The sequence below is a fragment of the Macaca mulatta genome, chromosome 10 (assembly GCF_049350105.2).
Source record: "Macaca mulatta isolate MMU2019108-1 chromosome 10, T2T-MMU8v2.0, whole genome shotgun sequence".
In the NCBI taxonomy this organism is placed as follows: Eukaryota; Metazoa; Chordata; class Mammalia; order Primates; family Cercopithecidae; genus Macaca; species Macaca mulatta.
The window spans coordinates 74,343,813-74,368,323 of record NC_133415.1 but is presented as its reverse complement, the minus strand read 5'-3'; the positions used below and the strand labels follow the sequence as shown (position 1 = coordinate 74,368,323).

At 40.1% G+C, this 24,511-nt stretch overlaps 1 protein-coding gene across 1 annotated transcript in view; it reads right to left on the bottom strand.

Moving 5' to 3' along the window:
* PAK5 (p21 (RAC1) activated kinase 5) overlaps nucleotides 1–24,511 on the bottom strand; it is a 301,563-nt gene that overhangs the window by 92,663 nt on the left and 184,389 nt on the right. The window contains 1 exon segment of the mRNA NM_001260987.1: nucleotides 14,079–14,293. Coding sequence (NP_001247916.1) covers nucleotides 14,079–14,282 — 204 coding nt within the window. The 5' untranslated portion in view covers nucleotides 14,283–14,293.

Sequence of the window (24,511 nt, the reverse complement as noted above, 5' to 3'; positions counted from 1 at the left end):
TTGCCACCGGTGTCGTGCGTTTATCCCCTCAGTCCACCCCAGAGGCCACCTGCAGACATTTCCTATCCATGCTGAGGGTTCCCTGAGTCTCTCTACCACAAGGTGTCCTCTGGCTGTTGGGGAATGCACGACCAAGTGTGGAGTTGTCAGGGAATTAACTCCTGGGAGCAACCCACAACCAAGAAAGCTTGGAGTTGGTGGGTAGATGTCCCAGCTTCCTTGCTCCTTGCTGGGCTACTTGTGAGGTGTGCTCCACATGGTCTCAGAGCATCCCTGGCACAACTGAGCCTGCTTGCCTATGGGGTTGCCTGTTCATCAACAAACCAGGCTTCTTCTCCTTTCTGGCCTCAGTACCCCATTCCCTCAGAGCTGCAAGGAAATGAATTTTGCGAAGTGAATTCTTGCCCTGTCAAGCCTCTGGATGGGAAGGCAGTGGAGAATGTAGCCAAGCTGACACCTGAATTTCAGCATCCTGAGACCTGAGGAGTCAGTGAAGCTGTGCCAGACTCCTGACCCATAGAAACTGCAAGGATATTAACAAATGTGTGTTGTTTTCAGCTGTTACATTTATGGTAATGTGTTACATAGCAATAGAAAACTAATATAGCTTTTGATACCTGGAAGTGGGGAACTACTAAAAATGTGAGTATTAGTTTGCTTGGGCTGCTATAACAAAATAACACAGACTGGGGTGGCTGCCTTCTTACCTATATCCTCACATAGCCTTTTCTCTGGGTGGGCACCTTTGGTGTCTCTTCCTCCTCCTCTTTTTTTTCTTTTTTAATTTTTAAAAAATACACACAGGGTCTTGCTATGTTGTTCAGCCTGGTCTTGAACTGCTGGACCCAAGTGATCCTCTTGCCTTGGCCCCTCAAAGTGCTGGGATTACAGGTGTGAGCCATCATGACTGAGCTCTTCCTTTTTTAATAAAGGCACCAGCCCTATTGGATTAGGGTCCTACCCTTGTGAACCTCACATAACCTTAATTACTTCTCTAAAGTCCGTATCTTTAAACAAAGTCACATTGGGGGTTAACACCTCAACATAAACGTTTGGGAGGGACACAATTCAATCCATAACAATGTGGAAGGGGTTTTGTAACCAGGTGGGTGAAGGCTGGGGGAATTTTGAGGAATATGGTAGAAAAAGCCTAAATGACATGAACAGACTCAGAGCAGAAATCTGGACTTTGAGGATGCTGATGGTGAAGGCTCAAAAGTGAGGAACACTCACTGGAAACTGAAGGAAGGAGGAAGGAGAATTTTTTGTAATGTAAAGTTTGATGAAATAGTCTCCTGAGGTTATCTGGAAAGCAGAATTGAAAGTGATAAACTTGGCTGTATAAAGATTTCTAAGAAGTGTTGAAGGAACCCCCTGGTTTCTTCTTTCTGCTTATAGTAAAATGTGTGAAGAAAGAGGAAAATTGGGAGGACAATTTTTCTTAAAAAACCGAATCAGAATCTGACAATGTAAAAAATTCCGATGATCTCTAGATGGCACAGATGCTAAAATGAAGAGATTCACTCTCAGGAGAGCATGCACTAGGGAAAAGTCTGAGTGTGACTGTACAGCTCTTTGTTAGAAACTTAGAAAGATCAGAAGACAAAAGTATGCAGCTATATGAAAGGCTCATTTAAGAAATTAAGGGTTTGCCCTATAGATCTTCTTAATCGAGCCAGAAAACCTCAAGGAAGCATATAGGCATTGTCCCTCAGTCATCTCAGAAGGAGGCCAAGGAATAGGGAGGTTTATCTTTAAAATATCTGTGGATATGGCTTCACCTAGTGGAATGAACTGCAGTGAATCCATACAAACTCTACAAAGTTCTTAAGAAATTGTTTCATCAGGAATACTGACCACTTGGCCTGAAAGGGACAAAAAGAGTATGAAATAAAGGAGGCTTTCAGACCTTCCCATTCTACTAGCATTGGAAAGCATGCTGATAAAACTACTCAGGATGCAAACATGTGCTGCCTTTCATGAAAAAGAAGGGCAGAACCAAGAACCCTGAGGATGGAGCCTAAGCCACAGAGGGCCATTCCCAAGCCTTGAAATGTAATCAGAGAACTCCTAACATTTGCCTGGCTGGATTTCAGAAGAGCCACGGACCGGTAATTCCTTTTTACCTTCCACCTGCTTGCCCTCCCCCTGCCCCCATTTTGAATCAGAATTTTTACACCTGTTATCCTGCGCTGTCCTGCCATTATATGTTGGAAAGGCTGGGGGCATATAATTTGTCTCTTTAGCTTCATAGGTCCATGGATGGAGAGGAATTGTGCCCCAGCAGCTACATTTAATAGATGACTCCCAAGCACTCCATCAATACCTAATCACAATTTAGATGATGAGAGTTTGGACTTTGGGATGGTGCTGCAATGGGATGAGATTTTGGGATCTTGGGCTTGGATGAATGTATTTTGCATGTGGGAATGACATTGGGAACCAGGGTAGATAGACCCTAGGGTGACCCCTCAATGTTTCCCACCTCCTAGTGATCATTTGATTATCCCCTCTCCATGAGTATAGGCAGGATCTGTGGCTTGCTTCTAACCAATAGAATACAGCAAAGGTAACAGGCTGTGCCTTCTGTGTTATGTTACATGGCAAAGGTGATGGGATGTCACTCTCATGGTTACCTTGCATTATATGGCAACGCTGATGGGATCTCACTTCTGTGAGTACATTATGAGATATATATATATATATATATATCCCAAGCAGACTAGCTCTTGCTTTCCTGCTAGCTTTGAAGAAGCAAGCTGTCACGCATTCTGCAGCTGCAAAGAAAAGAATTCTGCCCACAGAATTCTGACTAAATAAGCTTGGAAGTGGATTCTTCCCCATTTGAGCCTCCAGATGGGAATGAAGCCCAGCTGGCCCCCTAATTGCAGCCTTGTGAAACCTTGAGCAAGAAGATCCTGTTAAGCCATGCCTAGAATCTGAACTCAGAGAAACTGTGATAATAAATATGCGTTCTTTGAAGCCATTAACTTAGTGGTAATTGTCATACAGTAATAGAAAGCTGATAGGAAGATTCTCAACAGGTGATGGATTCAGTGATTCCAGCAAACACTTAGGTACCTTCTTGGGCAGGCTTTAATCTTAAAGGTAACAGTAGTAGCAGCCAATCAATTAGATAATGATGTGCTGCTTGGAAATGATTTTAAAGTGATAGATTTATCATCAGTATAAAGTTGGCAGCATAATGCTTCCACTTAAAATTACACAATAAAACATTAAAAAGGATAGGATTTGATAGTTCCACTAAAGCAGCCTCTAGCTGCCATCTTACTGTCCCAATTTCTATATGATGCTAAATGAGAGATAAAATTAAATCTTTCAAGTTCCAAGCATGAGTGGGAGTCACAGAGAGCCACATGCCTTTTCTCTTTTCATTTAGAAGGATTATTTTCAGTTAGGTCACTACTGCTGGGAGAGAAGAGCTGGGGAAAAGAAGATGTCCCCGAAAATATCATTTCACATTACATAGAATTTCCCATCTATCAAAGCACAGCTGTCCTTATTTGATGAGTTCAGCTGTCAGAAGTTCAGAGAGGTCCACTCTATGGGAAACCAACACAGTTCTGGAGACACGCTTGTGATCTGGAGGGTGTGCTGTTTGACCTAAAATATGATGAGCTCAGGGAGCATCGAGGTCATAGTGGAGCAGGAGTGAGCGGCACACATTTGAAAGTTCACTCATTTGCTTCTCATTGTATGATTTCATTGACATTTCCTATTTAAATATTCTGCCTAATTCACTTGAGAAGACTGCATGGATTACATGTATAATGAAAGACTCCGTAAAGCTCTCTGAGTACTCTACAACTGAAAAATAAAGTCATATGGCAGTAATGATAGGGAATCATAGTCAGGTAGGTGTTTATAATGATGTCCTTTTCAGATTCTCAAGGGAGAGCTCATGGGCTAAATCTGGAATTTCTACATGATCAAATCAAAAGCATTCCTTAACCACAGAAATAATGTCTGACATTGATGTGCTCTGCGGTCTTAGGAAAAACCACTGTGCCTACCTGAGTCTCAGTTACACAATCTGCAAGGTGAAAAGGTAAGAAGGAAGCAATTTTGTTTTCTGACTTAGCATCATTTATGCATATAACAGTTTTTCATGCCCAAACATACTTATTACCAGGAGGCACAGTGGTGTGGTGATTATAAGCACGGGTCTTGGAGTCAGATAGGTCTAAAGTTTGAGTCCTGGGCCTTTCCAGTTACAGAAGTGGGATCTTCAACAAATCCTTTAACCTTTCTAAGACTTGCTTTCCTTACCCAAAAGATGGAGTTACTACTCTTTAATTGAAAAGGCTGGTATGGGGCTAAGTAAGATAGTGTATCAGTCAGTTGTCCTATAAGGCTGCACAACAAACCACCCACACTCAGGTTCATACAATGAGGTTGGGCTGGGTGGCTCTGCTTCAAGTTTCAGAGATGCAGGCAGTCTGTCATCTAAGGCATATTCTTATGATGTTGGCATAAGCACAGAGGGAAATCTTAGCTGTCCATTAGAAGTCTGTTCACATCACCCCATTGGCCATGCAAGTCACATGCAAATTCAAGGGGTGGGGAAGAACTCAGCCCTTTATGAGGCTGTGGTGAGAAGAATGAAAAATTGAGTTTATTTATTTAGTATTTGAGACAGGGTGTCACTCCATTACTCAGGCTGGATTGCAGTGGCGTGATCTCTGCTCACTGCAGCCTCCGCCTCCCAGGTTCAAGTGGTTCTCATGCCTCAGCCTCCAGAGTAGCTGGGATTACAGGTGCATGCCACCATGTCCCATTATTTTTTGTATTTTTAGTAGAGACAGGGTTTCCCCATGTTGGCCAGGCTGGTCTTGAACTCGTGGCCTCAAGTGATCCACCCGCCTTGGCCTTTAAAGTGCTGGGATTACAGGCATGAGCCACCATGCCCAGCCAAAAAATCGAGTTTAATAATTTAGTCTACAGAGATGGTGTATGTGAAGCACCTATGGAACACAGCATGTGGTACATGGGGCCGTGAGTAATAAGTGATATCTCTTATGTCTTTTTTTTTTGCCAACATTCTCCAGGCCTATCAATCTTTCTTGTGCTACTTGAGGCAAACTGGAAAATGTTCCCTGCTCAAAAATACCACCATCCCACTTACCTGTCTGATATTGCAATATAAGTTTCTCTTTTTGGAATTATGATTGTCTTTTTCCTATGCTCCTCATTTCGAAAGCAAATACTTTGAGGGAGGGAATACACAAAGTAATCATTAACACTTTAGGGAAGAAGAGCACAGGAGTTATAAACAATGGGTATGTAGCAACCAAATGCATCTGGGTTTATGGTATTAGAACTGGGTTCTTGACTTGGAAAGCCAAGGCCAGAGGATTGCTTGAGGCCAGGAGTTCAAGACCAGCCTGGGCAACATAGCCAGACCCAGTGTTCATAAGAAAATAAATAAAAAATTAGTCAGGGATGGTGGTGTGCATATGTGGTTCTAGCTACTCACTCAGGAGGCTGAGGTGGGAGGATTGCTTGAGCCCAGGAATACAAGGGTGGCAGTGAGCTATGATCGTGTCACTGCACTTCAGCCTGGGTGATAGAGTGAGACCCTGTTTCTAAATAAATAAATAAATAAATACCTGGGTTCAACTTAGAAATTGGGTGAATTTGAACAAATCAATCATACTCAGTCAAGACTTATCTGTACAACTGGGTTAAAACTATTTGTTATTATAAGTGCCACAAAAGAATAAATCTTAAATATTTTGTACTCTGTAAAACACTATCCGATGTTTGGTAACCATACTCTTGATTTTGGTCAGGCCTGTTGCCTAAGAGATTTCAACAAAAACTAGAGATTACTATAGATTTGACACCTGCATTGCCTTCACACCAGCTTCCGCTCTGGGAGTAGAGTTGGGCTAAAACACTCAAGTGGAGGTACTCACAGGACCCCTCAGTATATGCAATCCCTGTGTGGGTTCTTCTCTATCGCTTCCTCCCAGGAGTTACAGTAGGGGAACACAGCCACTGCAGGAATGCTGGGAACGGCATTTTGAACCATGAGAAGAGGGCTTCAGGAATAGATCTAACCACCAATTGGTAGTAAATAAGTTTTCAATATAACCTATAACTGACAATTGCTTTAAAATGGTACATTCAATTTGTGTTTACCTTGGTCTTGAGGGTGGCAGGAGATTAAATCTTTCAAGTTCCAAGCATGAGTGGGAGTCACAGAGAGTCACATGCCTTTTTTCTTTGGATTTAGAAGGATTATTTTCTAATTATCCTTGGCAACAGATTACAGTTACTCCTTGATGGGGAGTAACTGAGAGCATTCATTCATAGGGTCTCAGTGACCCAGTTTTAGTTGGGAGCCTAGGAGCTGTCTTCCAAATGCCAAGATCATGGACCATGAATGTCCAGTTATTCTCTGCTGGTTCCAGGGAGCTGCAGGTGTGACAGCTGTGACATCACCCATTTGTGATTACAGAGCCGTCACACTGGGTACCAGGATGGCCCTGCCAAGACGCCTGGAGGTGTGTGGTTAACACTGGCCTCCGCCAAATGGAGGAAGAGGTGGCTACCTGCAGGGATAAATTCCCTGGGGTGATACTGTCTTCTCTGAAAACATCAGCTTTTGTTTTTTAGAGTAACAACTAGACCACGTGAGCTCAAGTTTGTTCAAAGTTTAAGGAAACCTTAAAGTGACTTACGTAAAACACTGCAAAACACTGATGGAAACAAAGATGGTTCTTATTAGTGGCTGATGTAGTTTGTTACTTTTAAAGGGGTGTGAGAGAGAGACATTTATGGGGAAAGATGGTGTGTTGACATGGTACACATCAAATAATAACCTCATTAATACAATGAAAAACTGCTTTGCTGAAGTTTCCAGATTGGATGGGATCGTAAAAATGAAGAAATATGATAAATCTGGCTTTGGTTTTGGGTTTCTTCTTTTATTTGGAAACAAGGTACCTTGCCCACATCTCCTGAATTTAGGCAAATGAGAAAATGGGGGCCCATGTGATGTTCCTACTGCACAGTCTTTGTGGTGGTGGGAGGGCTGAAAAGGCATACTGACACTGGAATGAGGGATTCCAGGAAGTAATAGTCACTGAGAGAAATGTGAGTGTCCAAGTCCGTTGTCCTCACTGGTTTTGCAAGTATAAAGATAACATAAACAACTTTAGCAAAGGATCAGCAATCTCTCCTCCTGCTGAGGGCCCTGGTTCTGAAGAACTCAATGCAGTTCTGAAGTGACATTTTTGACGAGAGGTTTTAAAACATAGGTAATCTGCCTAATGGGTTTCATTTTATAATTACATTTTGCTTAGCAGTGAAATTAACTATCTTTATAACATATACACTCTTTCCTCTTTAAGAAGGTTTGTATTTTTATTAAATGTCTTCTGATAATCATTAAAATGGAAGGACTTCCGGCATCCCAGCTGTTCACAACTATTTGACTAATATACTTCTAACACCTGCAGGATTACACATCAGATCAATATATTTGGTACACTATACATTGGGTCTGACCTTTAAATAAATCAATTCATTTCGTAATAGGACCATTTCTTCATCTGAGATCTGTGTCCTTCATGCACAGAGGCTTCACAAAACAGCAGACTCATGACTGTGGCTTCCAAAAGTGCCCCCGTGCCATCCAATCCCTACTTGTCCATCTGGCCGTATCCCCCACGTCTCTACCCATCGTGCTCTGCTCTACCCAACAGATGATCTGTTTTTCCTTTAAACTCCTCAAGCTTGTTCCTGCCACAGGGTCTTGGGACTAGCTCTTCCTCCTTCCTTTGAATATATCTCTTTCCAAGATCTTCTCCTGGCTCCATTGTTATCTCTTAGAAGTGTCCTGATGTTCACCTAGATGAGAACTTAGAAATGAAAAGTGGTGACCCAGCTCAGTGAACATGAAGGCATTGGACTTCATGTTGCAAAAAAGATGATTCTAGGCTCAACATTATATTTTAGCAGAAACAGGTCTAAAAGAAGGGAGAGTAAAAAAAAACAAAAAACAAAAACCAAGCAAATAAAAAACACTGATTTGTGAGGATAGGAAAGTAATGGGGAATCTAATCTATGAACTTTAAGAAGAGACCTGTTAAGGGAGCCAGAAAAGTCATGAGGGGGCAGCCCCAGCTCTCAGAATGGCTGGGAGCTTCACTCAGCTAGGAGCATGGCAAACATCTGGAAACAGTTTAAACTGCTTGGCAGCAACTCTCAGAAAGTAAAGGAGACACTAAAAGAAATAACTCCTTCTGGCTTAACTCTGAGTAACAAGGAAGAGCACATCAGTTATGTGTAATTGAGGAGGAACCTTTGGGAAAACTGTTACCTTAGGTCAAAGGGAAATACTGCTAGAAAATGTCAGATAGTTGCCCTGTATTTTGGGAAAGCAGATTTTAAAAACTATTCAAGGAAAGAGAGAATCCCATGGAAATAAAACTAAGAAAAAAGACATAGCTCTAAACACAATGCAAAATTGAGAATCACAAAAATAGAGAAAGGTAGAGAATTTCAGAGTAATTAAAGTAGACTCCATCTTGGATGAGCTTTCAACATAGATTACGACAGGAGAGAAAATGAAACAGTGATCTTCAAGAATGGGATGGCCAGACCTAAAGATTTACCTCTCTTGATTTTACCTGCTTTTGTGAATAGAGAGGTTTTTAAAGCAGTAGTCAGCAGCAGTCGATAAAAAAAGGAAGGGACGGAACCTCAGCTTTGAAAGATTATAAAATACCGAAGACTACAAAGACAAAGAAAACTAAGTCAGAGCCAGTTTTGCACTGGTCTTCTCTGTGACTCTTCAATCTTTAAAAGATAAAAAGAAGATTGTTAGGAAGGCTTTGAAGGCTAAAATTAGAAAAAGAATGGTAAATAAGGATCTAACAATTTAAAAAACTTCAAAACAGCTGGTTCAGATAAATTATATAGTATACACAAAAAGGGATGGAATATTGTATTCAATAATTTTTGAAAAGGCTGTAGAGATTAGAAGATTGCTGGCCAACTAAAAAAGACAAAAGTCTCTATTTTCATTTAAAAAAACAAAAAAGTCAGTAGTGTGGGCAAGGTAAGTTGCAGAAGTCACAGACAATCACATTTAATATAAGTTCCAAAACAGTCGTTCTCAACCTTTTTGTCTCAAAAACCTCTTAAAATTATTGAGGACCTAAAAGAGACCTTAGTTTATGTTATATCTATTAATATTCACTGCATTAGATATTAAAACTTATAAATATATTTATTTATTTGAGACAGGGTCTTGCTCTGTTATGCAGGCTGGAGTGTAGCGGTTCCATCACGACTCACTGTAGCTTTGACCTCCTAGGCTCAAGTGATCCTTCCACCTCAGTCTCTAGAGTAGCTGGGATGACAGGTGCACACCAGCTTGCCTGACTAATTTTTTTTTTTTTTTTTTTTTCAGTGGAGATGAGGTCTTGCTATGTTGCCTGGGCTGGTCTGAAACCCCTGAACTTAAGCAATCTTGCTTTGGCCTCCCAGAGTGCTGGATTACAGGCATGAGCCACTGTGCCCAGTCAAGAAAATTTAAAACATAAGAATATAAAGCACACGATCCATTAAGCATCCATCAATCAATGACATTATCACTTGTAATATAGCTTCTCCATTGTATACACAGGAAACGAGAGTAAAAAAAGCAAACTTTAATTTTGTAGACTCCCTAAAAGAGTCTGAGGAACCCCCATAGGTTTACACCACACTTTTGAGAACCACTGCAAGAAAACTTTTCACCATAGGCCCAAGAAGACACAAACACAGATGTCCATGACAATATTATTAATATTTATAGTAGCAAATACTTGACAATATCCCTTAGTAGAGAAATGGATAGGTTGAAAAAAAGCTAGAGTAATTTTTAAATAAACTCATTTTCTACACATCAGTGTGAATTTATCTCAAAATAATATTAAGTAAAAAAGTAAGTTAGAGATTATATACATTATGACATCACTTAATAAAATTCAGATATGCCAAATAAAGCTATTTAACATTATTTATATAATTCTACTTGAAAATTAAAAAGAAATATGAAGCAAATGTTAAGATATGCTTTTTTCATTTTAGGTAGAAGCTACAAAAGCTTTTAAATATTATCTTCTTTTTTTTTTTTTTTTAGCATTTCAAATGATTTCTAGGCTGTAACAAAGGGAAAGGGTGATCATTATGTCGTGGCTTTAGTCCACCTAGAACAGCAGTTCTTAAAGTATGTCTATCCATCAGCAGCACCAGCAGCATCTGAGAGCGTGTTAGAAAAGCAAGTTATCAGGCTCACTCCAGACATATTGAATCAAAATCCCTAGGGTGGGGCTTGAAAATGTGAGCTATAATACACCCCCAAGGAAATTCTTATGAAAGTCTAAGCTTGAGAACTACTGGGCAATCACAAACAAATATAACCATTCAACCTGCCCTTTACGTAATGCATCTAATTCAGCACAGATTTTGCTAATATTGCTTATGATGTTCTCATGGACAGAATCACATTAGATATTAAAGGAATTTCTCAATGATATTTGCCAAATGTTTTAAAGGGAACCTCCCCCTCCGGGTGTTCAGGTTATGTTGGCTAGCCTACATGGCCTACATGGCTAGCCCAAAAGTTTGGGCACACAAACTTTTGACACAAGTACAAGCTAACTTGTGGCTTCTGGTTAAATTTCTGACAGTTTGGAAATCCCGGCCAGTGTAAACTCACATTGATTATACCTTATGTGGGTACATTCCTTTATACTACTTAAATCAAAGCTCTCAAAGTGTGGTCCTCAGACCAGCAGCATCAGTACCACCTGGAAACGTATTAGAAATGCAAATTCTTGGGCCCCATCCCAGTTCTACTGAATCACAAACTCTGAGAATGGAGCCCAGCAATCTGTGTTTTATCAGACTCTTTGGGTGATTCTGATCTTCTGTATGGTTGGAGAAACCCTGGCCTAAATAAGTGTACACAGAGGAGAGGTATGTCCTGGTAAGCGTGACAATGGGTAAGCACGAGGTTCTAAACAGGAACAGCTGAAATCCTAACTAATCAAGGAAGAGTGTTGGTGGCAACGGCAGATTTCCACTCGGAACTAGCTTGCTGAAGCTTGCTGACAAGTACTGAAGAACTGGTATTTTCCACAACATCCGGGGTGACACACTTCCTCCACTGACTGTTTTTATGTCATGATCTCTTTTCTCATTTTCCTTTCTCAATTTAAAGGACACTTTGACCAAACCAACTAGAATGGTTAGTTCTATTTAACTTAAATAATTTTGCCAAAATGGCTTTAAACATGCATGACTATATTCAGTCTTTTCTGCCCATTTATTCATTACTTCTTATTTCAAGGACTTTTGTGACTTCTGAGATATATTCTCTATACTTTATAATATGTCATTCTTAGGTGACTTGTAAGATTTTTCCAGAGAAGCCATTTCTGAAAAATTGGATCATACAAACTATATGACATAGTTTGGCCCCTTAAACCTTTTAATTTTTACTTATTGTAAGAGTCTGGTAGTCACAGGATTCTGTTTGACCACCAATATCGTCTACTGTCTGCTAATGGTGTTAACTGAACTCATATGTGGTGAAATACTTATACTCATATTTGGAGAAAGATAAGATTTGCTTTATGGGAGTTTAGTGTTAGTATGAGGTGCTGGATTTTTTGGGTGTCCTTCAGTTAAATGGATTTGATTAATCTTAATCTTTATGGGTGAGATCCAACCTAGCTGGATCTTGTTTTTGTCACTCCTTGTCTGTTTTTATTTTATTTTTTCCCTGAGGGGTACAATTGTGCCTGAAGTCTCATTTGCAGACATCCAGGACCTGATCTATACTTGAGATGTATCTTCCAGTCATCACCCAGTGAACATTTAAGTGTCTATAACTAATATTTTAGTCTTTTCATTTCATATGGACTGAATGCTCATGCATTTGGCACAAGGGCTGGAAAGCCCATGCTAGTGAGTAAGAGAAGCACAAGGTTTAGCAGCTTAGAAGTTGCTAAATCTTGCTCCAACTCTCAGTGGGAATGATTGTCAGAGAGGAAAGGATAACGAGCCAGCCCACCTAGGAGATGGAAGAAATGAAGTCGAAGGTTCTACTAAATCCACATCCACTGAACATGATGTGTTATCACTAAGACGAGAGCCTCTTTCTTTGCTCCCAAACAGGACCTGCTAGGATCTGGACAAGTGAAAAACCATGGTGAAGTAAATGACACTTAGTCCTGACCAAATAATGCATACACTCTAACAAGACGGCGCATGTCCTGGGTCTTCAGCTAGAATGTTTCTTTAAGACTCTGCTTCTGTCTAGAATGTTTCTTATCCAATGATAATGATAATGATACTCCAGGGTAAGAAAATAAGTCCTAGTTTCATGTGAGAATTTTTCCTTCACCATGGTGATAAATAGTAGAAGACTTTTCAGGGCACACTGCTCATTCCATTTTCTGGGTTGTGTAAAAACTTGGGATATAGGAAAAATAATGAAACTAAACAAGCAGATTTTTTTCTAATCCCAACTTTTTAAAGATATGGTCCACCTTATTATATGATCATTAGTTAAGTGTTAGCCTTCTCTTAGGGAGAAAATTATGTTCAACGGTAGGATATTGCTAGATACAAACTAGTAGAGTTGGTTAGTCAGTTTCTAATAAATATCAATTGATATCTATTTAAAATGACAGCCTCCTTTTGTTCCCAAAGCTTTATCTTCTCAAATATCCATTTGTGTGTGTGTGTGTACTTAACATTTTAGTTGGTTTGAAAAGTTTTGAAATTCTACCAGAAAATCAAACTCACAAAATGCAGAATTATAAGACTCTGTATCAATCTTTGGGCAGAACAGACTCATATGTTCAATACCAGAATAGAATGACCAGCACTATGCATGAACAATGGACTCACAGTTCTAATTTAGTCAGGTCAGGTGATATTTCATAAGCATTTCCCATAATGTATCAGCTCCACTCTTTCTTTGCATCCCTTTAAAAATGCATTCAGTTTTGTTCTGCATATTATTCAAATACAGTTTATGCAGTATTCATGTTAACGCAGAATAACATATTCAAATAGCACAGATATCTACTAATATAATGAGCAAGGGAAGAATCTGAACTCAAGTTTTGTAAAGATCATGAAACTCTGGAGTGATCCACTGGATAATATCATTATAATTTTCAATGATGTTTAACTCCCATAGAGAACTTTTGGGCAATTGCCTGATAGTCTATGGAATTCTTATCATTCTGAAGTGCAGAAGAAAACTGCAATTCCTGGATTTTCTTTGTAGTAACTTTGCGTAACTGAAATTTTTTTGGGTCTGCTGTCTGCTTACATGTAATTACTTTTATGAAAATTTATTGCCAAAAATTTCCTAGCTACATATTTAAGATAAATTATATCTTATTCTAGGACTCAAATTACTTGCTTTTATTTGCAATAGCTCTCTCTTAGGCTATAAAGACAAATTTGAAAGCTATAAAGACAAATAAATATGTGTGTATATGTTTGTGTGTATATATATACACATATTTATTTGGTCATATAAAACATATATATGTATATGCCTATATATGCATGTGTATATATATTTATAAATATTATTATTAAAATCCATTGGCAGCAAATTTTATATGAAAGAAAAGTTTAAATATTTTGAGAGCAAATGGAAAACAACAAAATGTGGTCTAATGTTGGTCAGAGGCTATTGCCAATATTAACCAGAGTGGATGGATAATACGCTTCAGTATAAAGTCTAACAAAAACACCATTTAAAGCCGAAATAAAAGTGTCCTATTTTGTGATCGCATTTTATGTGTCTGATTTTTTAAAAATCACATCTAAAGCCAAAGTTCCTTTTCATGTGCTGCAATTTATAAGAAATGGTGAAAATTATAATCATGAAAGAATAATTGTGAATAATCTGTGAATGTTAAAAAAAATATGTGGTTTAGGCATTTTATAGCTTGCTTATAAAGCTGATGCAGTGCATCAAATAAGAGCAGGATTCTTAAACCCACCCAAAGATGGAACCCTCGCCATACCTTCATAGGAGCCAGCTGGATGGGTGTGATGCATGAAGGATCCACCATAGGCTTTGGCCTGTTGGCCGTATCTGCTAACAGGCTGTGCCATTGCTGGGGAAGGCCGGTAAACTTCTGCTCTTGTGGATCAAACCCAGTGTGAACCCTGTGTTCAAAGTTGGATGGGCCAGATATTTCAATCTTTTTCTTTTTCTTCCCAAACATGATGCCAAAACCTGGGAAATATAAATAGAAAAGAGTCAGCTGTTTATATCTTGCCAGTAGAAGACCATGAGAAAGCTATTGTTAATTCATTCAGGGCAACATCTTTTCAGTTATTCCTCTAGATCCCAGCTGCAAAAGATAAAAGTTGAATTTTCAGGGTGTGTAAATTAAATAATTTTATTCAAATCTTTTTGTTCTCTCCTTAAACTTGCCATGTGGATGATAGTTCCCTGCCGCAATGACTTTGATTTGGCCATGTGACCTGCTTTGACTGTGGATGGAAGAGACAGTTAGCAAGTTCAGGGCAGAAGTTTTTGGAGGCATTGTATGTTTCCACTTTTTCCTTGTGCTCCTGTCTCTTGCCACAAAGATCTCTCTCTCAGGTAGATGACACTTCCTCAGCCTAGGTCTTGGAAGGAGAGATGCAAGAGGGCAGACACAAGCCCAGCTTCCAGTCTGAAGACAAGACCAGGCAAGCCCAACTGAGAAATTACTGAGCCACGGCTGACTCGCAAATGAGAAATAAATGTATGTAATGAAGCCACTGAGATTTTGGCCTTGTTTGTTATATAGCATTATTAAAGCTGACCAGTACACAGGAAGAAACATTTCAAACTTTGGTGTGTACTTAAAATCCAAAACATTTGTGTGGAATAAAATATATACATACATGAAAAATGGGTTGATAATGATAGTCACCACATAAAGGATCAAACAAGTAAATATTTACAAAGCACTTAGAAAAACATCTGTTACAAAGTAATTACTTCAAGTATTAATTATACACCTCTGGACAAATATACAAGAAAGCTGACTGATATTTCCTGCAGAGAAGGGAACCAGGGGAAGAAGGCAGGGAGGAAGACTCACTTTTCACTGCATATTATATTTACAATTTTTTACAGTGTACTTTGCCTGTTTGAAACAACATCGTTTACCCAGGTGAAACATAGCCAGTGACTAGAACACCTCCAGAAAATATGTAAAATAGGCAAAGTATGCTTTGTGATGTTGCAAACACATAAGGTAACCCGGGTTTGCATCCCAGGTAGGTCACCTATTCACTGTGATCCCAGGTAATTGCGTTTTCCTTTCTGCAGCTACTCATCTGTGAATAGAACAATCATCATTTTGGGAATCCTTACAACACTGCCATGGGCATTGTAAAAGATGATGTTTTGGCCTACATGTTGATTTGCTGAGGAAGATTATCTCAGTCCTTGGACTGGAATAGTGGGTCATATATTCCTACACTTCTTTTTGTTTTTGAGACAGAGTCTCGCTCTGTCGCCCAGGCTGGAGTGCAGTGGCACAATCTCGGCTCACTGCAAGCTCCCCCTCCCGGGTTCACGCCATTCTCCTGCCTCAGCCTCCCGAGTAGCTGGGACTACAGACGCCCGCCACCATGCCCGCCTAATTTTTTTTTGTATTTTTAGTAGAGACGGGGTTTCACCGTGTTAGCCAGGATGGTCTCCATCTCTTGACCTCATGATCTGCCCGCCTCGGCCTCCCAAAGTGCTGGAATTACAGGCATGAGCCACCGCGCCCATATTCCTACACTTCTATGTATATATTCTTCACAGCATTTATCCACTTGTGAGTAATTAATTACATGTAATGGTGTGCTCAGTGTCTGTTTTAACTACTAGAATGTACGATCCATGAGGGAAAGGATGCTTCCTGCTTTTTCATTACTGTTTGCCTGACCTATAGTAGGGCTCACAAAACATTTGTTGATGGACTAAAATCACCCTGAACAGCACATTTATTCAGTAAATAGCACAAGGGGTTGGAGCTCCGTGTTCTCTCACTCTCCCCATTGTTCCTTCTCTACCTCCCTTCATTCTCTGTTAAAACTGTTATTTCTTTTAAACACTTGTCCCTGTGTAGTAAGCAGGGTCTTCCCATGCCTTCCAGTTTTCTCAAGTTCTTTTTCCATCCTCTACCTACATAAATATTCTCTCAGCAATGCTCAGATCATTCACAGCCTTCACTCCCTGGACTCCATCAAAACCCATCACATTCATTCTGCTTGTTACTTCAGACTAATTTGGAAGGGCTGTAATGAAAATGGATGAAAGATTATAAGGACTTCAACTACCTTGATACATTATCTTTCCTGGAAAATATAATTATAATTTAAAACAATTCTATAAGTACTTTACTACAAGTAGGTCAACAAATACAAGTGAGCTGACCTTAAACACTCGGGCACACCCAAACCAAAGTGTAAAGAAGTAAAGGGACCCTGCTGTCACAGACTGCTGCAGAAATGGCCCACAATGTTTCATTCTTCCTGGTATCCATGCCTTCAAGGAGGCCTCTCCCACACTGACTCTGAACTTGGATATAAAATTTGATGTGACCAATGAGACAAGAGAAAATATGACACCAATACGCACAGTGCCTGCACACTGGGGCTTGCTCGCCCTCTTGCTGTCCTTGGAAACGGCAGTCAGCATGAAAACAAAGCCAGCCTATCCTGCTGGAAGATGAGGGGCTGTGTATCCCAGTTACCTGTCTCCCCAGCCAGCAACTAGTCGACCCTGAGAAGCAGAGCTGCCCAGCTGACCAGCAGCTATCCACATGACAGAGCCTAGTCAAAACCAGCAGAACTACCCAGTTGGACTTAGAAGTACAGAATCAAGACACAAATAGATGTTTTTTTGCTTTAAACCATTATGCTTTGGAGTAGACTGCTATACAGAAAAAGCCAACATAATAAAAACCCTGATTATCATCCTCTACCTTGCATCTTCAGATGCTTGCCATTTTTAGGTTTCTATTTTAGCTGCTTCAGAGTTTCAAGTAACAACATCCAATCTGGGTAACTATATTAGCTGCTACACAATTGAGTGCTAACTCAAAGGAGTTTTGATTGTGATATTACTATTTGGTTGAAGACCTGGAACGTTTTCAGTGGCAGGAAATTACACCAATAATTAGCTCTATACACCATCTCTCAGAATTATTTAGTGAGCATAAAATACATTTGAAAATATAATTTGGCCATTTGTTGGCTGAGTCTGCTTGACAGTTTAAGAAACTTTAGCTATGACCATTTTTAAAAAAAGCAAGACAGAAATTATTTCAGAAAAATCATTTGAGAAGAGTTATTTGGCCTGTATTCATACCTGAACAAACACTGAAAATGCTAGGCCAAATATTTTTAGAGGCAGAATAGAAATGTCTTTTTATTCCCTTTCTCATTGTGAATTTCCCAGTGGTTGCTATGCCACTCAATGACAGCATTCAAAAGAAAATATCAATGAACTAATACTGTTTCTGTGTTTAAATAAGAGAGTTGTGGAGAGGAAATTCACAGTTGAATTAGTCTACATACACTACATCCTGTGACACCACACAACTATAATTTTAATGGTCAAACAAACAGTTCTATCTCTCCAGTAAATTTGAGTTAAAGAGTTACAAAGGAACAACTTAAAAGGAAAACACAAAACAGCTCTAAATCCTGAAGCAATTATTCCTGGGAAGTTCACAGATGCAGAGACAAATCTCCAAGATGGATCGTGACATTCTATCAGCAGTGTCTACTGCTCTGTTAGCAAGGAGGAGGCCCACACTCAGGTAAAAGACAGAGACAGGGTCCTAGTGCCTTTTAGCACCATGGGACAGAGGGACGCCTAGTAGGAAAGTGAAGATCTGCTTGGCAGATGATTTTTTCTCTGTAATGTGCTCATGCTCAGTCTACCTACTAGGGCACTAAAAGTTCAATGCGTCTTATCCCACATTCATGGCAGCCCTCTGTCACGGGTCCCCAAGACCACCTCCAGGCTTGATGATTCACCAGGAGAACTCATAGGACTCTGCATACAGTCATACTCATGGCTATGATTTATTACAGTGAAAGGATACAAAACAAAATTAGCAGTGGGAAAAGGGGCACGGGACCAAGTCCAGAGGATACCAGGTGCAGGCTTTCAGAGGTCTTCTCCTAGAGAACTCACACGGATTGTTGTTAATTCCCTCAGGACTGATTGTAACAACACATGTAAAATGCCGTCTACCGGGGAAGCCCATCAGAGATGAAGGGCCTGAGGATTTTATTTGATACTGGTCACATAGGCACCCTTGCTTAGTCCATATTTAAATTCCAGGAGGAAAACAGGAGTTCAACATAAACCTTTTTTTTTTCTTTTTCTTTTTTTTGCATAAACAGTTTAGGCACAATAAGCCATTCTTTATCAGGGAATGGTGAGGAACTTCCTAAAATCCAAGTTCCCAGATGCCAACCAAGGGCCAACCTTGCAAATAGGCTTTTTTCTAGGATATGCATCCTCAAGCCTGCTAGACTAACTCTTTTCTGCAGAGGAGGTGTTATTATCATCGCCCTTTCATAGAAGAGGAAACAGATGCTCAGAGCCCAGGTTAGAAACTTGTAAAACTGGAGATTTAGAATCTCAAAACACAAGCTTTTAATCACTTGTGAGAGCAATGTATGGCTGCCCTGTATTTACCTTCTCTGCCAGTTACACCATCCTACCCTTCTTAGGGAATCCGGTTGGTACGGATAGTGAGGTTTCTTGGGTCCTGTCACGTCTCTCCAGAAAGGCGCTTTCTGAGAAACTACAAACTGTGTCACTGAGCAGGTGAAGCTGAGCAGCCTCTTCCATAGAAGAAAAGATCCCTGCTGCTCAGCACCCATGTAAACCAAGGGCACAGCATACCTCCTTCCACTCCTCCGTGTCCAGCAGATCTACTTCCTAACAGCTGGGTAGGTATCTTTCAGTACAGAAAGTTAGCCACAGGTTGAAAAGTAGGCAATTCAAGAATTAATGTGAAATATTTATCCATCTCTTTGTTTCATTATTAAACACTTTATTATTTGTTTCATTATGTGAACATTCACCTGGCAGTTTGATTCAGCATTAACCAAGTTGGTTCCTTAGCTAACTAAGTTTGGGAAACAATTAATTACATAAGGTCCTTTTGTGGGACATTTCAAGGTCTTTATTATGCTAATATTAGTTTAGTTCCTAGAGGAGGATAGTAAACAGATCCCAGAATCCTCATTTCTCAAAGTTTATTGCAAAACTCACAGCAAACACTGCTTTGATGGATGGTTTCAGTCACCCTATGTTCTTCTATGAAAGGTAAGTCTTAAGTCATAGAAGAGTCTGGCTCCTAGCAAATGCAATCCAAATCAGGATTTTAGGGAATGGAGTAGGAACCCTACTACAAGCCAGGTCCAATCAGTGGCTGAAGTGCCATCTCTCGTCACATCAGGTGGACACGTAGAGGTAGAGGAGTAGCTACTTGACCCCTATTACAAATCGAGAAGGTTCCAGCATTCTTCAACCTTTTCAAAACAATGACTCATGGCTCAGTCCTGTGTCCCATCCATGGTAACATTTTAAGTTTAATGGCATGGATGGTGGTGATGGTCACACAAAAGTATGAATGTATTTAATGCCACTGAACAGTACAATAAAAATTGGTTAAAATGGTAAATTTTTTGTTTTGTATATTTCATGATAATAATAATAGTAATAAAAGATAATGACATGGATATGCCCCAGGAGCTTTGACTGCATGGAAGGAAGTAGTTGGCAGGCAGGAGCCATACTGAAGATGGGTTGGGGCAGGCACAGGGTGTGGTGGGGCAGGCAGAGCAGGAGTTCACCTATTAAAAAATCTTTTTGTTCATATCCCCCCTCAAAAATCTCAAATTGTAATATAACATTTGGGATTAAGAAAGAAATATGTCAAACGGTGTTGGTCTAATAAAGTGAAGAGTCAATGTAATTACTGAACTATTAAGGTTTCCAGTCATTCAGCCAGCTAGAGACATAGTAGAGAGAATAAGACCGCAGAATTTTAAAATGGTGACTTTAACATACCTCTTAAGAGTGAGTCTTTTCTTATTGACTCCCTCATGAAGAGAGATTTTTCTTTTCTTAGTCTCAGACCTATTTTTTCAGAACTTGGTAAATGTAATAACGGAAATTTAAGTACTTTAGAAATACATACCTGTGTTCATATAATTTAGATTTAATGACTGACCAGTCACTTATGGGAGAAAGGTGGCTGTTTCCGAAATCACATTACAGAGGGGATGGCACCAACAACACCATCCCCTTTCTGAGATGTCATTGCCCAGGTGTACATTCATTATAGCCTCAGAATCAAGAACAAAAGATGCTCCAGGCTTTTAGCTATGCTGATTTTAGGGAAAATACAACTTGGATTACATATTTGGGATCCATAGGAAAATACAAAATCTTGGGATGGGTTCATCATATAATCTAAAAATAAAGTTGTTTTCTAAAAAAAAATATCATTATGTGTCAAAGTTGTTATAAATGACATAGTTTCCTCTCCTTGGATTCATCTATTGCAGTGTCTCCTAACAGGACCCATCGGACAGTCACTATATTCCACTGGGTGCTTCCCACTCCAGAAGAAACTGTATTAAAGCCTGTTGGGTTAACAAAATGATTATCCTTGTACCTGGTCCCCATTTCTGTTGTACGGATGCTCATTATTCAGTTGCTTTGTGACCTGGGCCTGTTTTTTTGACCTGTGTCATAATCCAAACACACTTGCCTTCTCCACAGGTGTAGAAACAGCTGTAGCCCCTTTTTTTCTTTTGTGGATCTGATTCTGGCTTCTAATTTCTTTTCTTTTTTTTTTTTTTTTTGAGACGGAGTCTCGCTCTGTCGCCCAGGCTGGAGTGCAGTGGCCGGATCTCGGCTTACTGCAAGCTCCGCCTCCCGGGTTTAGGCCATTCTCCTGCCTCAGCCTCCCGAGTAGTTGGGACGGGCGCGGTGGCTCAGGCCTGTAATCCCAGCACTTTGGGAGGCCGAGACGGGCAGATCATGAGGTCAGGAGATCGAGACCATCCTGGCTAACCTGGTGAAACCCCGTCTCTACTAAAAAATACAAAAAACTAGCCGGGTGAGCTGGCTTCTAATTTCTACCACTGGGATGTAAACCCTGACTTCATACCTGAATCTTTGTTTCTTATTTGTCCTTCTCTACTTCTGTGAATGTCTTAGACCCTTCCCTCTGATCATGACGCTTGAATCTTACCTGTCTGCTGGTTTCTACTTATCTAAGCCTTCTGATTCTGCCCTGATTCTGAAATCTGTGCCCACAGTTAGATTTAGCATATACATCCATCTGAACTGCACACTTTCTAGACCCTCAACATCATCATACCTTTCTGCTCTAACTCAACCCCTCATCCTGGCTTCAACTCCTCACCCTGGCTTCAACTCATCCTTCTCAACTTTCTGCTATCCAATATCCAGTACTGACAAAAGGCACACTTTAAGGAAAACATATTTAAATTTCAATCATTTTCACATTGTCAGAATGACAATGTAATATTGAGATAATAGCAAGAAGAAAATCATGGGTTTTAGAGTACCATCAATGCAGTAAGTACTCAGAAAAACTGCATGGAAATGTGTTAAATATAACAATCAAAAGCCACTACTTCACCATGGTTTTATTCTTTATTATAAGTTTACTTCTTCTTTATGCCAATCAGCCCAAATATGGAGACAGAGCCCAAACCTCTCTCTTAAGCTCCGTGTCTATTCTTCCAAAGCTCCTCTTGGATTATTCTTATTTTTGACACTCAGCATCTCCAAAACTTAACTCATGATCTCCTACTTGCTCTACCTCTTTCTTTCATACATATCTTAATCCTTATATAGATAGCACCACATTGCATTAAATTGCATCTGCTCTCCAGATGTTCACTACATCTATACCTCTCTCTGAATTCCCACTGTATTAGTTTCCTAAAGTTGAAGTAACAAATTTCCACAAACTTAGCAGCTTAGATAATGCAATTTATTTTCTTACAGTTCTGGAAGTCAGAAGTATAACATGAGTCTCAATGGGTAAAAACCAAGGCATTGGCAGAGGTATGTCCCTTTCTGGAGTCTCTAGAGGAGAATACATTTCCTTGTCTCTTCCGGTTTCTAGAAGTCACTTGTATTCCTCGGCTGATACTGCATCTCTCTCTGACTGTTATTCCATCTTTCCCACTTTCTTTTTCTTCTCTTTTCTTTTCCTTGTTTTCTTTCCTTTCTTTCCCTTCCCTTCCCTTCCCTTCCTTTCCCTTCCTTTCTTTCTTTCTCAGGGTCACATGCTGCCCCCACCCCCCACCCCCCAGGCTGGAGTGCTGTAGTGTGATCTTGGTGATCTTGGTGATCTTGGCTCACTGCAACCTCCGCCTCCTGGGTTCAAGTGATTCTTTGACCTCAGCCTCCCGAGTGGCTGGGATTACAGGCATGCACCACAATGCCTGGCTAGTTTTTATATTTTTAGTAGAGATGGGGTTTTGCCATGTTGGCCAGGCTGGTCTCCAACTCCTGACCTCAGGTGATCTGCCTGTCTCAGCCTCTCAAAGTGCTGGGATTACAGGCATGAGCCATCGTGCCTGGCTCATCTTTCCCATTTTCCTCTGACTCGCTTGTTTTGTCTTTCTCTTCTACTTTTAAGGACTCTTGTATTATATCGGACCAGCCTGGATAATCTCCCTATTTTAAAGTCATCTTATTAGCAACAGCAATTCTACCTGCAACCGTAATTCCCCTTACATATTTCAGGGATTAGGATGCTGACATTTTGCAAGGAGGGCACTATTCTGTCTACCACACCCACTGTCACTGCTCTGTCCATGTCAGCATCATTTCTCTCCTAGTCTACTATAAAATTATCTAGCTCAGTTTCCCTTCAACTAAACTTGCCCCTGCCAAGCAGTTTTCCACCCTGTAGGCAGATCAATCTTTTGAAAAATATAAGTCTGTATCATGCTGTCTCTCTCTTAAACCTTTTCTATGACTTCTCACTGACCTTAAAAACAAAACCAAACTCCTTATCAGAGCTTACAAGGCTCCTCGGGACCACCCCTTGGTACCTCTCTAACTGCATAAATTCCTTCTCCCTTTCATTAAGCCTTACCATCCTTAGTCACCCCCATTACCTTAAAATCCCCCATGCCCCCCAACTTCGCCCTCCCCTGCCTGTCTCTACCCTCTCATCTTGGCCCTCAGCCAAAGTCTCTTTTCTGGCCTCAGATCAAATGGAACTTCCTTAGGGAGGACACTTTAGACCTCAGAATACCTTTCTTCTTAAGTGCTCCCACAGTTCCTTGTCTATTGTGCTAGAGAAAAGATTATTTCAAATTAGAGACACACATGAACACATTCTGTCTACCCTGTCCACGCCACCATCATTTCTCTCTTAGGCTGCTACAAAGTTGTCTAGCTCAGTTTCCCTTCCACTAGACTTACCTGCCCAAGCAGTTCTCCACCCTGTAGGGAGACCAATGTTTCTAAAATGTACGTCTGTATTATGCTCGCTCTCCTAAACATTTTCTATGACTTCTCATTGTCATTACACACAAATCCAAACCCCTTATCCAAGCTCACAGTTGTGGATGGTTCAAACAAAAAGAAGCACACAAAGTAAAAGCTAAAAGGGAACTACTTTGTTCTTATTGCAAAGTTTCAAATTCAGACCATTTTCTATTTGTTTGTGTTATCCCTGCACACATCTTGATTTTTTATACATAAATATATGACCACTCTAAGTACACTGGGTGGGACTTGCTTTTTTTTGAGTCATTTAGCCTATTTTGGGTGTTATGTTAAAAAAAAAATAAAAAAGCAAACCTTGGCTATCTTTCCATATCAGCACACATATCACACTTGCTTTTTAAAGTCTCCATAGCATTTTATAAAATGCAATGTACTATAATTCATCTATTGATTCTTCTATTGATTAACATTTAAGTTTTGGGGCTCTAAAAAACACCATTGCTGTTAGAACTCTGCTAGGTGTATCATTCTGCATAAATACAAGCAAGTCTGTGGCATAGATTGTCAGATGTGGAAATAATGGAGGAAAGGCATATGTATTAGTTTCCTAGGGCTGCCAAAACAAAGTAACACAGATTGGTTGGCTTAAGCAAGATAAATTTTGTTCTCACTTCTGGAGGCTGGAAGTCCAAGATCAAGGTGTCGGGAGGGTTGGTTTCTTCTGAGACTGAGATTTCTCTCCTTGGCTTGTAGATGATGTCTTCCCCCTATATATGACTGTGTCCAAGTTTCCTTTTCTCAAAAGGACATGGGCCATATTAGATTAGGGGCCAAACTAATGACCTCATTTTAATTTAATCATCTGTTTAAAGTCCCTGCCTCCCAAATTCAGTCACATTTGGAGGCATTGGAGGTTAGGATTTCAGTATA